The sequence below is a fragment of the Biomphalaria glabrata genome, chromosome 14 (assembly GCF_947242115.1).
Source record: "Biomphalaria glabrata chromosome 14, xgBioGlab47.1, whole genome shotgun sequence".
NCBI classification, from domain to species: domain Eukaryota; kingdom Metazoa; phylum Mollusca; class Gastropoda; family Planorbidae; genus Biomphalaria; species Biomphalaria glabrata.
In genome coordinates, this window is record NC_074724.1 from 28131469 (window position 1) to 28150265 (window position 18797).

Consider the following 18797-nt stretch of genomic DNA (forward strand, 5'->3'; position numbering starts at 1 on the left):
AGAAGAGAGAAAAAGGGAAGAAGAAGAGGGTATGAGTAGAAACTTCTAGAGCCACAGGTAAAACACCACAGAATTTCGCTTATTTCGACATTTTCCCTCTTCTCTCTTTCTGTACCCTCCCTTCGTTCTTCATCTCTTTCGAGCCTTCTCTCTAGCCAGTAATCAGCACGGATGAATATAAAAGGGGTGGGCGAGCTGCTGCCCTCCTTGTGGGGGTGCGGGGGCGAGAAAGAGGGGGAATGGGTGGGGATGCCGGCGTTCCTTCCAGGTAAACACATGGCTCAGGTTCTCGCCAATTTCAATGCTTCCCCCCCCCACCTCCAGCAACCCACCCTTTATCCTCCCGGCACCAAACGAAGTCAGTGAGCGCCTGTGTGGAACTTGGACTGCTCACTTGTGGCTTACCTTGTTGTTTCGAGTTCGCTGTAACGGAGGTTTAGAGCTACCCTCCAGGTTTTAAATTTTATATAAAAAAAAGTTGACCGAAGCCCTTCTTGGACGTAGAACTGACCACTAAGCTAAAGCAAAATGTCGAACAGGGAAAAGCCAATGGGGATGGACAGAGCTCTTCATTCCAAGGTAAGTTGTCTAGAACAAAAAAAAGTTTACAAAAAGTATTTACATTGCATTTTCTATATTAGCGGCATTTGCTGCATTTTGACTAAACTTTTTTCAAAAGTAAAATAGCTACGAAAAAAAAATGAATATAATGTTAAACAATTGCGTGGAAATTAGAAATACTAAATAGTAAATGTTTTATCCCCGTCTTCCGCCACGCCCTCTTTCAGACTATATTTGGCTTATCGTGTGGCATTATGGGACAATCTAAATCTAGGCGATGACTATCCGAAAACTCCAAAGTCCCACATCAAACAATTAGACTTATGCTTTTTTTAAAGAGAATTTCAAAGGCCCTAGCCTTTTCTCTCATTTGCCCTGCACATTTAGCAAAACATCTTTGCACTTCAAACTGCACAAAATGACATTTATAATTATCATATATACAATATAACAATCGTTCTTAATGCTTAATGATGCTTATTGAAATAGGTGTGTATTTTTTTAAATATGGATTAGGTGTGTGAAGTGTACTATTGATAATATTAAATAGTAGTAAAGGACTACTTTTTCTTATTGCAAGGATCGTGTTCAAACCCTAGACAAATGTAACGAAAAATGTATCAATGCATTCTTCTGCCTTATGTTCTAAGCTCTAATACCGGGACTACTTGACAGCGAAATAACAGGTTTAATTACCGTATAATTAGGGGGAGGGGAGTTATTGAAATGCCTAGATTAATAAAAAAAAAAGGTCATGCATCATTAATTTGTTCTCTTCTTAAAGACAAACCCTTAATAACGGTAGCCCTTCCAAACATATCAACAAAAAACTTACTGCAGGTGATTAGTGCTGGTTAGCGTACTGCCTGACACTCAACGCGTCGTCTCGCAGCGCAAGGGATGACTTTTAAAACGGGTTTTTTTTGCTAATCTTTTTTTCCACTTTTCGGGGGGAAAAAAATAACAATACTTAACGCATAGATGTCAGCTTGATCTATTTTAACTGGCGAAGATGACGAAGGTTCTTTAATGCAAATCAACTTTATAGAATCTTTTATAAACCAGTGTGATAATATAATCAAATACGAATCAAATTGTTATAATAACTAAAAAAGCTAAAAATAACTAAGGGATGTTACTGTTGTTAGTTGCTGATATGGACAGCCATGTTTATAAAATGATTAAAAAGAATAACGAAAGTAAACTGTAGCAAAACAAAAGACTGGCTGGACTATTACTACACACTAGAGGACATCATCTTTCTATAGACCCTACCGCTCAGGCCTTCAACAATCCTTCAACAATAACAATGTATTATTGTCGTATGGACAAAAATAAACGACCATAAAATTCTTCATACCTTATGTGAGGATTACATTAATCAACTATCACAAAACTATTTATATAACATTCATCAAAGTTACTCTATCTAGGCTATATTACTATCTACTATCTCTTATAACACATGTCCATATATATTCTTTTTAATGTAACTTTTATAAGGCTAGGATTTTAGTTGGCACACAATCGCTAACTGTAAATTTATATGTAAAAAAAAAAAAGGTCATTCGTGATATAAGATATTTGCAGACTTCTTGGGATCATCATTAAAACATTTCTGGATCCTAAAAAATCTGGGAACTATAAATAGCTTGTATTATAAGTTTCGGACGCTCTTTTAGAAAGGAAGATTATTACGTACTAACCCCAACATCTTACTGGTAGGCAGAGAATGGCGGCGGGCAAGATTCAAATCAATGATCATCCTGACAACGTTTCGGAAAGTATACCACACGACCAGGCAGACAATAAGTTACAAAAGTTTAAAGGGCTTGTGTAAATATGTCACTGATAGTTTTTTTTTTTTTTTTTACTGTTGTTACGATACAAGCAAAAAAAAAAAAAAATTGTATCTACTTTTATCGGGCATAAAACAAATATTACTATAACTATGTCATGGAATGGAAAATGAAGAATATAATCTTAATGTTTGCTTAAATTTCGATCCAGAGGACTTATTCGATTTTTTAAATATTTCTTAAAGTCTCTTTGAGGGATCATTTTCTTTTCATTGAATTAGATGACGTGGTGGTCAAGTGGTAGAGCTCTTTCAGTCGAACCAATGGGTTTTGGATTGGAATCCTGGTAGAGACTAGGATTTGAATATCTGGATATTTTAGTTTGGAGCAGCATAGGCCCCGAAAATATCTATTGCACAAAATACACTAAGAAAGCCCCCCCCCCACACACACACACATACATAGACCTACATAAATCTAAGTTATACACACAGACCTACGGTCACACATACAGACCTATGGCCAACACACACACACAGACCTAGGGATACACATACTCTGATGTGGGGGTTTCATACGCAGACAAGATGCTATGGGATAACTTGGACGTAACGATGTTGAAGATTAAACTTGATTGTAATAAATTGTTGATGTATTTGTTTACTCTGTGTTATTTTTCTAGCTATTTCAAATATATAGGTTAGGCTGTAGAATTAAAAACATAAGCAAAATAAAAAAATAACACATCTTTAACAAGATGATATAAAGGAAAAATCCACACAATGACTGTATATCTCTCAAAATTGCATGATTTACTTCCCTTTTTCTACATAAAACAAAATTAATTAATAATTACCAATAATTTGTTGTTGTTTTTTTTTTTAATTGTTTCGTATATTTCAACGACGGGAATAATTGTGCTAAGTTTCAACTTGATACGAGAATGGAAGTGGGAGAAATAACGTGTACAAGATTCCACCCAGACAGACAGACAGACGGAGTGAGTTGATATAAGATTCGTAAAAAAAAAAGTCACATACATAAAAACTTCCTGCAATACAAGAAATCTTCGAAAAATGTGCTGAAGTACAGGTTCTACGTCCTTAGATACAGTAGAGCCAAAAATAAATCAGGGATGCCGTAAAAAAAAACACACACATTGAACGTGACGACATTAGATATTTCAATGCTAGAGTCATACAACAAACCTAGACAACCTAGATCTAGTTGTTTCATCTACAACGCCAGAGTTTTATTTTGTATACAAATGATTTTTAAAAATGTTATAAATATCAGATTCTCTAAATATAGCACTGGCATGTTCTATTGTAGACACATCCGAGCTAATGTGTTGAAAAAAAGGAGGGGGGGGGTGCTGGATGTGTGAGTGTGCACATTCTCCGGAGATAGGTTGAAGGGGAGATAACAAACCAGTTACTCACATCATTCCAGAGAAAACCGAGACAATCAGGTGTGGAAGGGGAAACAACTGAGAAGAAAAAAAAAAGAAAGAAAAGATTGTGGGTGAAGGTACGGATATCTCAAGGGAGGAAGTGAGGTGTTCGCTCAATTATTTTATATACTGCATATCAAAATATTATTCCATTTATTTGTTAAACTTGGCTCTGCCTGCCCCTTTTAAACTTTTTAAAAAATAAGATAGACATGCACGTTTTACATCACACAACTATATAGCTTTTAAGAATCCGCCATTGCCTACTTTGTAACAAAACCAAGCCACCTGGTACAGTCTAAACACACATACACACATCTTTTGTTTTAAGTAAACTGATAATTGCCTACGAAACATGTAGGTATACCTGTGTAAGCTTATATATTTAGGCCTATATATATATAGACATTTTTTATTTTCGCTTATTTAAATACTAGACATGCACTTATACTTAACACTTGGAATCGAAGACAATACGTTATTATTACTATACGTTGGATATATATATATACAAACATTCTCTTCATATGCTTAGATAATGTCAATCTATCATAGAAGTGACACATATTGGTTTTAAAAACACACAAAAACAAAACATAAACTGCTACTACACACACATATACACAATATGAACGACGCAATGACACAAAACACATTAATTTACACACATACTCTAGCATACACTAACTTGGGCACACACGTAAAAACACATTTTAAAAAAAAATTCGTTAATTAATACATATTATTGAGTAGAAGCTCACTTCGCGCCAGTGTCGTAGCTAGGGTAGGGGAGGAGGGAGGGGGAAACATTTGAAAATGCACTTGTGCCCACTTGAGGGGGGCCCGCTAATGAGTGTTCGAAACTGTTTTTTTTTACATTAAATATTAAATATTACGCAAAACGCATGCTCTCCCAAACAGGTCAACCCCCCGGCCCCCCAAATGATAGCAAATTCCTAGCTACGCCACTGCTTCGCGCTAGTATAAGGCAGGTAGCAAACGGGTAAATTGTAGGCCTATAGTATCGTGAAATAGGCCTACTGCACTCATCCATAATCTTCTGATTCGACAATAATCTCTTATTATGTCTAAAACTAATTTGATTTTGAAGAGGGGAAGGGCAAGCAAAAATATGTAATTATGGATTATTATTAGATCTAGATCTAAATATTAAGATCAATACAAAAGAGTGTATTTTCAAATAAAAAGATAAAAAGCGAATGTTCTCGGAGTAAATGCTTGTTTGGTAAGGGAGGTAATTGCAATGTAAGTAACAAATACAAATGACACAAATTAAAGTTTAGCTTGCAAATTTTCATAAATTGAGACCATTAAATCATTAAATTAAATACGTATTATGTATACATGTATCGTATGAATCTATGATGATGACGAATGATTCAATTACAATGACTTTATTAAGTAGGACAATCGATTTCTTTGCTGTTTCAATTCTAATGTAGTAAACAGATCTAGTCATAGATGATGCCTTTACTTTGAAAGTCATTAAATCAAAAGAAAAAAAGGTCTGTGTAGAAAACTACTGTTAAACTTTTTGAACAATTAATAGATAGATCTATATAATATAACTATCTATTTTATATCACAAACTGTGTGCTATGCCCTTTGATTGTCATCACAATTTTTTAATGGTCTCCACACTTGTAGCCTTAATCATGCAGAAGGTTTTGTGGTAGATGTACATATTTTTTTTTCAACAAGCATTTAAAACTTATATAGATCTGTACAAGTCTAGTTTAGGTCATTTAGTAAATCTGCTAATATACACATGTCGGCGTTCACATAATATATATTTTCAATCATCTTGAAATCTTCTAAATGATGTTCATTTTATAAGCCAACACTTCTCTAAAAGTACTCCACAAAATGGGGGTAAATAAGTCACAACAGTGAGGAAAACTTCAAGTGAATGGTATTGCTAGGGGATACAAGATGTGCTATTCTCACCTCATAACACCAACCCTAAGTGACGCCTCTGTCTCAGTTTTCTACCTGTTACTGTTACACATGTGATTAGACCCTTCAAGGAAGTCAGTGCACATAGACTCTTTACTGCATTACTACCATCAAATCTTTTTTTTAGTTGTAAGTCCTCCTTCTAAAATTTCTGCATGATCTCCATGTCAGGGAAACTGCATTCAACTTTGAACTGGTGTAAATTATTGATGTATTATGGTTATTTCTATTAGATGTATACAGATTGCCTCTAAACTGTTTCTATTTTCTGTTTCTGAATGCAGGTGTCAGCAAAGTATGATTCTGGCAGTGAGTATGAGGTTAGACAATGGATTCAACAGCTTACAGGTCAGGACATCGGCAGTGGAGCTATGGAGGTGGAAAAAAGATTAAGAAATGGTCAGATTCTTGTTCAGTAAGTTGGTCAACTATTTCTGTTATCAAAGTAAACAGATTAAATTCCATAAAACCTGATAGCAGGGTTTTTAGAGATTGGTCTATTTATATTGTTTGATTGAGATTTATTTTTTTTTAATGTGTGTGTATTCTCAGTTTTTGCAGATTTGGTCTGCATTGTGATCAAATATTTAGGTCACATCTAGGTCTTTGTAACCATGTCGCATTCTGCTCTCTTCTCTAATCTTCAGACTGTGACATTTTTTTATTTGACTTAATGATTATTGGCAACTGTAACCTGTGTCGAACAGGCCAAAAAACATGTGCCATTTCCCAATAATAATGTGTTTGTATGTGTATAGTATATATAGCAAATGTCAAGGTATTATAAACTCCTAATTTGAATCATAACACTTACAACCTTGAAGCTGTCTGGTAAAAAAAGACTATAAATAATTAAACAAATCTAATTAACTTATCTAAAAGGCTAAAATTAAATGTTGTACCTAGTCATATTTTTTTTATATCTAAAAGACTCAAATTAAATGTTGTACCTAGTCATATTATTATAATAGTGAAAAAATGTGCTTCTACAAAAGTGTAGGTATACAATTTTTAAAAATCTTGGCAGAAATTTCAGGTAGATACAACTAGATATAAAATGGATAAGAATATATTGTGGACCTAAATGATAATTTTACAGGAGAAAAGGCGCAGCCATTGTCTAACACTTCATCAATAATATAAAAGCCAATTTTTGGGTAAATTGTATGTCCCAGTGATATCATCTCCAGTCAAAGATATTGTAAACATTTCTTGTCTTACCCTAACTAATCTAGATGTAGAGTAGATCCATTTCCTAAACTTTCCCATTTCTTTTGCACACTGTTTTTACCTTTTTAAATGTAGATCAAATAATGTCATAATATGGTATAAAAAATGTGTACAATAATAATTTTAAAATTATACTTTAAATATATGACCGAACAGTAATTTTCATCAATTTTAAGCCAGTGTGGAATTTAAAAGAAATGTAGGAGGCATCTTAAATTGAATTTTTTAATGATAAAATGACTTAACAACTAGATGTAGATCTATTATTTACATTTCTAATGAATTGAGAAATTTATTTAGTTAGTCATGAAAAATAGTGAGAGAGATGTTTCATAAAAACCAGAGTATAAATTTACCAGGAATATATATATATGTATGTATATATTACTCTTGTTTAAAAAAGCATTTGATTTCCAGATATAGATTTAGGATACGATACATATAAATCAAGATCTAGATTGATTTATGTTCCAGAAACTAATTAAATATAGTCTTTAAGAGTTTAAGACATATCTCTTTCAACTAAATTTACCAACATTCACAAGTATATTTTATATTTTCTTTACTTCCGGCACATTAAAAAATGTTTCAGTATAAGTACAGGCCTAGATTTTTCCTTTCCTTTTCTGTTATTTATGAATTGTTGATCTTCCATTCCTATTTTTTTTTAAATAGTAATCCTTTAGTTTATTCATTGTAATGGCAAGTGCAAGCATTGTGAACTTGTTGTTTCTGCATTTTTTTTATAAACCTATTTATAAAATCTAAAATATGAAGGATGCAATTATACTTTTTGATCAACATAAAGAAATGTATTTCAAATCAGTATTATGAACTTCTAGAAATGGAATTTTCATAATACATTTTTGAACATTTTTTGTATGAACAGTCACTTCCTTTTTTGTTACTGCCTAAGACAGCCATCGTATTATGGAATGAAGCCTTTGATCCCTTTTTTTTTTTTTGATATTTACATTTAAATGGTGTTAACCTTTTTGTTTTCCTTTTCATTTGTTTTTTTGTCTAGATTGATAAACAAAGTTTTTGAAGGCACCCCAAATCTCCCCCCTGCATGTCAAAATGTGAAACTAAAAGGAAACAACAGCCCTCTTCCTTTCAAACAGGTAATATTTAGAATATTGACATGTTGTTGGAAATAGAATAGTATTAGATTCACAAATATATATAGATATCCAGCATTGAAATGAAAATGTATACATTTACTTATACATTTATGTATGTTGGAATGAGTGTTTATATCTGTGATCTTTGTTTGGAAATAAGGACATTTTTTATTTAGTGACTTTTGTGATTAACAGCTGCTGTTATCAGGGGACATTAGTTATATTTTGAATAGATACTAATTACTGTTTTTACAAAGCTTATATCAACTCACTTTGTCTGGTTGGTACAAATTTTGAACAAATTATTATTTTTCCCACACCCATTCTCGGATCAAGTTGAAAATTTACACAATTATTCATTTTATCTAAAAAAAAACAACATGAATCAATTAAAAAATTAATCAATTAGTCAATTAATCATTATGTAAAGGGAGATAAATTCTACATTATTAAGATATAGTTGGAAATGAGTTCTTCCTCTTAGAGAAACTTTAAAAAAAAAATTATACTTTGTTTATTATTAATTTCTAGCCATAATTTTTTTTTTTATTTCATTTTACACATCTTCATATGTTTCTAAAGCAAGCTCTGGCCCCTACTGTTCATGATGATACTAGTTTTGAATGAAAAACCTAATTATTTAAATAATGGCCAAATTTATTTGATTTAATTTACTGTTTTATTTGCTAAATGAGTTGGTTAGTTTATGATGTTTGACGAAATGTAATTTAAAATTCTTTTTTTTTTTTGTGATGTTACATATATTTCATTTCGGACTTACATATTTCTGAGGCATATTTTATGTTTATGGTTAGTTTTCTTAATTGAAATTTATAGATCGTATCCTCTAATAAAACTCAAGTGATTGCACTCTGATTTCAGATGGAGAATATTGAAATTTTCTTGAAGGGTTGTGAAGCTTATGGTGTACCATCCAACAGTCTTTTCCCTACCGCTGATCTCTTTGAAGGTAGAAACATGGCTATGGTCATTTCGACCATTCTCCAGCTTGGAACTGAGGTAATACAATATTTATTGATCTTTTGTGTAATTGTTTTACATGTTTCAGGTGTTCCTTTAGAACTGAAGATTATTATATTCTAGCCCAAACCTCCTTCATGCTGGCAGTGGGCAGGGCTCAAACTGGTGATCATGGAGATGACAATCCAGAGCGCATACCAGTGGTGTAGCTAGGGTGGAGAGAGGGGGTCCAATTTAAAAATCTCCCCTGGCCCCCACTTGAGGGGTCCCCAAATGAGTCTCCTAAATTAGTTTTTACATTAAATACTACGCCATTATCTCAAATCATGATGTCGAAATGCAGGGGCCCTCAAATCTCTAGCTATGCCACTGGCGCATACCATATGACCAAGCAGCCATCCTTTTTGTGTCTACTAAGAAACTTTAGCCTCTGTCTTATCAAATGTTTTTATGTTTTAATTTATATAAATATAAAACAAATATTTTTTATCGGATTTAATAACATTATAATTAATTAAATTGGTTGCTTGGTGTCCCTCCATTTTCTTTTATTTCTAGAAATTTCTAATCCAAAAATTAAAAACTGCTGAAGTAAATCTGGACTGTCAAGATATTTAAACTCCTTCAGAATTCTTTAGATATTTTTATGTTCTTTGAAAATGCTGTTTACAATATTTATTTTTTTTCAGGCCCAGAGAAATGGATTTAATGGTCCCACTTGTGGTCCTAAACCATCTGAGAAACATGTTGTGGAATTCACTCAAGAGCAGCTCAGGGCTGGCCAGGGAATTATTGGTTTGCAGGTTAGTCAAAGTCAACTGAAAATTAAATAATTAAATACACTATATAAGGTAAGTAAGGTAAGGTAGCCCTTTCAGACCTTGTTATCTATGGGAGTTAATCTAATTCTATGACTGGTGATTAATGAGAGTGTCATGCGGCCAGCACAATGACCAACTGCTTTCCCTAAGATTTGTCAGGTACTTATCAGAGTAAGGTGTAGTGTAAAAATCCCAAAATTTAAAATCCCACTCTTCAACTGGATTTGAACTTGGTGCCCCTCTGGTCAGTAGCAAAGCCTTTTACCACTCACCCACCACACCCTCGTAAATTATGTAAATTTTTAAACTTAAAACAAGTTAGAGAACTCATGCTGAATAATAGTAATTAGATTTGGCTCAATAATTAATGAAGTTGAATTTCTCTGTAATTTTTTAAAATTTTGTAGTTTTTAGAAATAGCAAGAATCAAGTGTGTACAATTGGAGGAATGATCTCCTAAGCAGAAGAATTGATTATAGAACAACTTTATTTAATATTGTATTTACCTTGCACTAGTTTCATGTTCTTTTTGTTCTTCTTTTTTAAAGCCATTATTGATTAAACTAGTAAAAGTATAAATAATTATTACATTGTACAAAATATTTCAGGCTGGTACCAACAAATGTGCTTCACAAGCTGGCATGAAAATGGGTGCCTCAAGACACATTGCTGACATCAGAGCTGATGACATGGTTAAGGAAGGACAGGGAATCATTGGCCTCCAGGCCGGGTCCAACAAGGGTGCATCTCAAGCAGGTAAATAAAACACTTTCATTTGGCTTCCTCTTTCCTTCTAGATGATTAGAAATCATAATGCATGCTGTATAACAAAAGCTGCTTTGATGAAGCTCAGTCCAGAACAAAGCTTTGATTTGATCAACTGATGAAGACATTTTGGTTCATGCTGGACAACTTTGACTATTGTCTTCTTTCGCCAGTGAATATATTCAAATCTAATCAAATATTATTTCGGATGCTGTGCCTTAAAGAGGAATTAATTTAATGCTATTTGAGATTTTTTGGACATTGACAGTGACCAATTTCGTAGTTATGGATGAAGCAATTTTACAGTGAGCTTTCTGGATGCTTTTGACTTTTTTTTTGTCAAGAGCAAAACATAAAAAATGTTTAATTTAAAGTAAATACCTTGCCAACATTGTTATATCATATCTTTTGTTAGTTTTAATAATGCATGAAATGTTGCTTCACTTATTTTTTAATTTTCTTTGCATCATTTAGTTAATTGTCTTTTCATCCTCATCATACTAACTCTTTAACTGGCCAAGTTTCTTCTGATTCCATTAGACCATCTTAACTGGCAAGGTCATCCCTGCCTCTGAGAAAGTAATGCACTTTCCCCCCCGTTTCTTCCCCCTTTCTTCTGATAGGTATGTCCTTTGGTGCTGTGCGTCATATTGCTGACATTCGAGCAGACGAGTCTACTCAAGAAGGTCATGGAATCATCAGCTTGCAATCTGGCTCCAACAAATTTGCCTCACAAGCTGGAATGATGGGCTTTGGTGCCGTGAGGCATGTTTCTGATATTCGTTGTGACGAGTCCACACCAGAAGGTCAAGGAATCATCAGCTTACAATCTGGCTCCAATAAGTTTGCTTCACAAGCTGGAATGTTGGGCTTCGGTGCCGTAAGGCATGTTTCTGATATTCGCTGTGACGAGTCCACACCGGAAGGTCATGGAATCATAGGCCTACAGTCAGGCTCCAATAAGTTTGCATCTCAAGCCGGCATGAGAATGGGTGCTATAAGACATATTGCTGATATCAGGGCTGACGATGCCAGTGATGAGGGCAAAGCTGCTTTAAGCCTTCAATGTGGTACTAATAAATATGCATCACAAGCAGGCATGGTAGGATTCGGTGCCATAAGATACATATCAGATATTAGGGTTGACGAAGCAAGTGATGAAGGCAAAGCTGCTTTAAGCCTTCAGTGTGGTACCAATAAATATGCATCTCAGGCTGGAATGAGCGGCTTTGGTGCCATTAGACATATATCGGATATCAAGGTTGATGAAGCTACTGATGAGGGAAAAGCTGTCATAAGCCTTCAGTGTGGCACCAACAAATTTGCATCACAGGCTGGAATGAGTGGCTTTGGTGCCGTTAGACATGTATCTGATATTCGATGTGACGAGTCTACTCTAGAAGGTCAAGGAATCATCAGTTTACAGTCAGGCACTAATAAATTTGCAACTCAAAAAGGCATGAGAATTGGTGCCATCAGACACATAGCAGACATCAGGGCTGACGATGCCAGTGATGAGGGCAAAGCGGTCATTAGTCTACAGTCAGGCACTAATAAATTTGCTTCTCAAGCTGGAATGTTGGGCTTTGGCGCTGTTAGGCATGTTGCCGATATACGTGCAGACAATGCATCCCAAGAAGGTCAAGGAATCATAGGCTTACAATCAGGCTCCAATAAGTTTGCCAATCAAAAAGGTATGAGGATTGGTGCCATCAGACACATAGCAGATATCAGGGCTGATGATGCCAGTGAAGAGGGCAAAGCTTTCATAAGCTTACAGTCTGGCACAAACAAATTTGCATCACAGGCTGGTATGAGTGCCATTGGTGCTGTCAGGCATGTTTCTGATATTCGATGTGATGAGTCCACCCAAGAAGGTCACGGCATAATAGGTCTACAATCAGGTTCCAATAAGTTTGCATCTCAGGCTGGGATGAGTGGCTTCGGTGCCATAAGACATATATCAGATATCAAGGTTGACGATGCCAGCGATGAAGGCAAAGCTACGTTGAGTCTTCAGTGTGGTACCAATAAATATGCATCTCAGGCTGGAATGAGCGGCTTTGGTGCCATTAGACACATATCAGATATCAAGGTTGATGATGCTACTGATGAGGGAAAAGCTGTCATTAGCCTACAGTCAGGCACCAACAAATTTGCATCACAGGCTGGAATGATGGGCTTTGGTGCTGTAAGGCATGTTGCCGACATTAGGTGTGACGAGTCTACTCAAGAAGGTCATGGAATCTTAGGTTTACAGGCTGGCACCAACAAATTTGCTACACAGGCAGGCATGAGGATTGGCGCACAACGTCATGTTTCTGATATTCGAGCTGACGATGCTACCAGAGAAGGACAAGGCATTTTAGGCTTGCAAGCAGGCTCCAACAAATTGGCTTCCCAGGCAGGCATGAGGATTGGCGCACAACGTCACGTTGCTGATATTCGAGCTGACGATGCTACCAGAGAAGGGCAAAGCATCTTAGGCCTGCAGGCGGGATCCAACAAATTGGCTTCACAGGCTGGCATGAGAATGGGTGCTATTCGTCATATTGCAGACATTCGAGCTGATGATGCCAGCAAAGAGGGTCAATCTATTATATCTTTGCAAGCAGGATCTAATAAGGGAGCATCCCAAGCTGGTAGGTTGAATAAATATTGAGTCCCTTTTCCCGTTCTCTAGGTATGTCCATGGGAGCTGTCAGACACATCGCTGACATCAGAGCAGATGACATGTCAAAAGAAGGTCAGACTGTCATTGGTCTTCAGGCTGGGTCAAACAAAGGAGCCTCACAGTCTGGTAAGTGGTATAGCTGCAACAAGAGTCAATTATTTATTTCCTTAGCCTTGAAATGTAGATGTATTAATAATCTGCACTTGCATTTTTTTTTATTCTGTTGTACATTTTTATTGTAAAAAAAAATAGTAATGAAAACAAATTGTATTTTGTTTAACTTACAATAAACTTATCAAAATCATGCTTTTAAGTCTAAAAAATTAAATAGCAATTACATTTTTCACATTAAATTTACATTTATGAAATACTCATCACTCATATATATGTAGTTGTATCTTTTCTCATAAGTTTGTAAAAGATAAGTTATCTGCTTAGCTCTAGCAACATATCATTGTAATATTATTTATTTGTACCACATATCATTGTAACATTAGACTATGTATCATGTCATGCAGCTGTAACCTTCATATAACAAATCACCTACAAATTGGTTTTATCTTGTTCATATATTATGATGCACTTTAATGGTCATGAACAAATTTATTATATCCTTTTTTCCTCTAACACTTGTATATATATCTAATTTTTTTTTTAATATAAAATAGTATAGAATCATCCCAAGTTTTAATACAATTTTTTTTCCAATATTTTCACTAGGTATTAAATCTATGGCTGTATAGAAGGAATCAACGATTTCAGTTGAATGATAAAAAAAATCTTCACTAGAAATCTTCTTACACCAAAGCTCTTTTACCCCTTTACTACGTGTTGGGTATCTAGATATTAATTTTAGGCACACAAAAAAATGAACAGTATAGGAAGATAGGTCCCCCAATTTTAAAGTATCTTAAGAGTTACATTTTGGTTTTCGGTTTAAAAAACATGCCCACTCTTCTTCTAGTAATTTAACTGATCATGGTCATATCTTCATTTATTTTTTTTTATTATTTAAAATGATGCTTTTGAGATTTAGAAAAATGCTGACTAAAGCCTTCTCTGGATATACTGCCATGATTTAACCTATTTAGGATGCATACTTTAGGACAGTGCCAATGGTTTTTATTGCAATGTATTTGTATAACACCTGCCCTTAGCGCACATGCAAAGAAAAATTTGTTCAAAAAAATTAGAATCTCAGATGTCAGAAAAGTTTAAGTTTTGAAGCTCCTATTTAGTGAGATGTATGTCGTGGGTAAACAAAAACAGGGTAAGAGAAAAAAAAAGAAACTTTGAATTTTATAACTTATTTATTTATTTTCAGGTATTACCTTTTTAGGTTTTAGTCAATGAGCATTTTTGTATTAATTCATAAAACTAACATTAATTTCATATGCTTTCTTGTAATTTGCACACAAACTAATAGATCTATGTCAATTCAATCTCATCAAGAAAAAATTATGGAAAAAGAACATCAGTACGCTACCGTATCGAAAAAAAATTTGTTTCAGATGAAATTATTTAACATTCCATTTGTAATAAGTTACATGAACTGTAACTTTTTTTAAATGACCCTAACCAAAAAAAATACATTAAGCATTCTTAAGTTCTAGTTGCCCATATTTTTGTCTTATTTATTGCGACATTTCTAAGAAAATAATTTACTTTAACCATTAGAATACCTTTTTTTTTCTTTAGTGATTTTTTCAAATCAATTTTTCATTTGAAAAGTAGCCTTAGCCTGACCTGTAGATTCATACTCCATTTGTAGCCCCTTTCCTTAGAATCTCAGATGTGTTTATTTATGACCTATATAATAGAAAAAGAAAAAGATATCCATGGAATGTTTCAATGAATATAAAAGCAATAAGCATGACCTGAATCTCTTTGGTTACCTTGCAAATCGCCTCGAAGCCACAATTTGCTTTAGAACTATTTATATTAGCATGAATATTCTCACCTCATAAGCATGTGCAATAAATATTGTTCTTTAAAAGCATGGATTCAGGAAAGTTTGCTTATGACGATGCTATTTTTTTTCTTCCTGTTAACACCAAAAATGAATAGGCATGGCTTTTGGTGCTGTCAGACACATTGCAGACATCAGAGCTGATGACATGTCGAAAGAGGGACAAAATGTTATTGGTCTCCAGGCTGGCTCTAACAAAGGAGCTTCTCAGTCAGGTGACAATTGTTATATTTTACTCCTGACTTAATCCATTTGACTCCCAGTGGAGCATAGGATTGCAACAGTAATTCACCTTCTGACTATGTTTTAAGCAATTCTCAGTTGGGTCCAAGTCCATCCCGCCATCTTTGCTTCCTTGTCTATCAATTGCCTTCATATTTGACTAGGTCTCCCAGCCTTTCTCTTATCTTATCTTACCCTATGAGTTCCAGTCTAGAGCCTGTCTTGCAAAGTTTTCAGCTGCTCTTAGCATTTTTTGCTATTAAAGTTTATAATCATAGGTTTTAGTATTGAACATCAAACAATATAGAGCTTTTACCCACTTTGCTTTTGTTTTAAAAGTCTGAAGGAAATACATTTACATATGTGTGTTGTGTTCACTAAATAGATTCTTAATATTTTTATAAATGCATTTATTTGTGAACTCTATCAGGTATGTCATTTGGTGCTGTCAGACATATTGCTGATATCCGTGCTGATGATGCCAGCAAAGAGGGTCAAAGTGTCATCGGCCTGCAGGCTGGCTCCAACAAGGGAGCTTCTCAGTCTGGCATGAGCTTTGGAGCCGTGCGACACATTGCTGACATTCGTGCAGATGATGCTTCAAGGGAAGGTCAAACAGTCATTGGTCTGCAGGCTGGTTCTAACAAGGGAGCTAGCCAAGCAGGTCAGTATGAAGACACGTCTTTGAAATATTTAACAATCACAATACTTTATATGTATTTCTGTTTTTTTTTTGGTATATCAGGTTGTTGCTGACATGCTAAAAATGAAACATAGAAATATATAATAAATTTTGTGATAGTTCATATCAAGTTTGTAATGTTTGAGTGAAACTCGTACGAACATATATTTTGTTTCCTGTCATTATAACACTCTGTGAAGTGTAATGCATATATGTTCAATTTCATCAATAATAAGAAAGATATATTTTTATTATTATTAATTTTTTTAGGCATGTCAATGGGTGCCCAGCGCCACGTTGCTGACATTAAGGTAGATGATGTCAGCCAGGCATCCAAAGCCACCATCAACTTACAATATGGCCAGAACAAAGGAGCTAACCAATCAGGCATGAGTTACGGAGGTCGCAGAGACATCATGGGCAATTAAGTGATTGAGGCTTTATTTATACATCATTTAAGCACAGGACTTTTAAAAACAAAACAACAAATTCAATACTTTAAATGAAAGGAAAGACAAGATAAATGTTGTCATGAAGGGGAGATCACACAGGCATTGTGATATTTAAAGTGGTTGTTTTTTTTTTTGTTTTTTTTTAATTGAAGTTTTTTTTGTTAGTCTTGGTGTGTAAAGATGTTTTCACTGTCAAGTCAACGGATTGAAATGTATTTGCTGATTGACAGTAGCTTTCCATCTAGGATGAGATTGAAAGGTCTGTAGATAAATGTCAGTCTTCATCTTGCTTTATACAGTTTAGATTTTAAACTGCTGTTTCAATGTCCCAGATCTGCCAAATTAAAATGCTTTTTAAAAATTTCATATACTATAATGCTTATCCGACTATATAAATAAAATGTTTTCTCAAAATATGCAACAGTGTTGGTATCTTTGCACCATATGAATGACTCTTGCAGCTTTTCATACACAAATTTGGCTCAGTTCCTCTAAGTTTCGATGAAGTAAAAAGCATCTCATCACAAACATGAACAAATGAATAATTCAAATGGGTTTAATAGTAACAACAAAAAAAATTGTCAATGTATGGATTGAAATAAATATTTGAAAACAAGCGAATACCAATTTTGTTTCGTTTTTTTATTTTTTTTAATTATTGTTTATTGTGTTTATTATGATTCAAAGTAATCCACGGCAAGTCAATTGAGAGCCAAATTTTGTTTATATTGTTACCATTTGTGTCACACATGAACTGGAAAGTGTTATTAATGTACAAAACTTATGAATGCAATGCAAAGATGAAACATTTTTTTAGTTGTTTTAATTATTTTTAAAGCTTAAAACATCTGCTTCCATGACTACAATGTCTTTTATTATTTTATTTTTTTTAAAGTTAAACAAATGCATTTTCTGTTTAGTCTTGGTAGAGAGCAGAGCATGACAAAGAGAGTTATAGAACTTTAAGTCTTTTTTTTTTTTTGCTACTTAATTGGCTAAAGAACCTATACATTCTGTTGCTTTGATTTTTTTTTTCCTGCTGGCTGTAAATATTTATATATATGATGATCATTATTATATACAAATGCATACTTTTTTAAGAAAATAAAAATATTTTTTCTCTCTGTAGCTTCTCAATATTGCTGATGTTTGTTGCCATTTTTTAAAACTTCCCTTTTTTTTTTTTTTTGGCCCCTTTAAGAGTTTTTGAATCTCATTGTGTGGATCAATTTGATTGTATTATCTTTTTTTTTCTGGATTCAGACATCATTAATATGAGTCTACTTACATTAGAAATTGCTTCTTTGAGATTGTTCCAGATTTTTAGGGCCTTGCATTTTAAATCTAACCTAGATATGTCTCTTTTTAAGCCAACCTAAATCCCATATATTTTATTGACATCCTTTCCCTAGTATTATATATGACAGAGCTTTTATCTCTACCTAATAAGAAAAAAAGAGTTTAATACTGTTGAAGGGACATGACTAGCACACATAAAATAGCAGCACAACTTAGACCAAGGAGCATACTACTATGAGACTTCCCTAGTGCCATTAGAGAATGGAATGGGTTGCCTGATACAGCCAGGAAGACCAACGGCTTAGCAGAGTTAGTAATTTATTCATGCATGACTAGACTGACGCTATATAAGATAAAAATACCAGCGAAAGGTATGCACTACAAGTCCCATTCTGTCTCAAGCTACGCATCCTTAATCCCGTTAACAATTATTTCCTCCATTCAGCTTTCTTCTGATCAGTGTTATCTATCACTTTCCTATAATCTACCAATGATTCCTTTCCTTTCTTTTCGTTAAGCTTTTTAAATACTGCAACGTATTTTGTAGAAATGTCTCAGCTTTATAAACTATTGAGGTGTGCTTTTTTGGCCATACTGAGACTTATTTAGTAAAACAATTATTGACTTTCTGATTCTGAAACATTCTTAGCTTATAAATTACATATGTTCCTTCAGAAAAGAAGATAATTAAATCCTCTGTGTTATTATAGTTTTGTATTGATTTTCCTGGCTGATTTAGTCATTTGGGATCATTATGAGCTGCCTCTTCAGAATTATGATACAAAAAG

At 34.1% G+C, this 18797-nt stretch overlaps 1 protein-coding gene across 1 annotated transcript; it reads left to right on the plus strand.

Annotated features, from left to right (window-relative positions):
• The first annotated feature begins 332 nt into the window (after positions 1-332).
• Positions 333-17834, plus strand: LOC106052455 (uncharacterized). The gene is made up of 10 exons (XM_013207840.2): positions 333-579; positions 6075-6205; positions 8048-8144; positions 9027-9164; positions 9815-9928; positions 10555-10702; positions 11335-13353; positions 15453-15569; positions 16007-16240; positions 16529-17834. Exons 1-10 carry the CDS (start codon positions 529-531, stop codon positions 16684-16686), a joined length of 3207 nt encoding a protein of 1068 aa, XP_013063294.2. The 5' UTR covers positions 333-528; the 3' UTR covers positions 16687-17834.
• The last annotated feature ends 963 nt before the right edge of the window (positions 17835-18797 follow it).

Excerpts from the sequence above, each read along its gene's own strand:
- LOC106052455 (XM_013207840.2), top strand. The coding sequence starts at position 529 with ATGTCGAACAGGGAAAAGCCAATGGGGATGGACAGAGCTCTTCATTCC. Across the intron at positions 6,206-8,047 it reads AATGGTCAGATTCTTGTTCA|ATTGATAAACAAAGTTTTTG; the intron begins GTAAGTTGGTCA and ends TTTTTTGTCTAG. Across the intron at positions 15,570-16,006 it reads CAAAGGAGCTTCTCAGTCAG|GTATGTCATTTGGTGCTGTC; the intron begins GTGACAATTGTT and ends GAACTCTATCAG.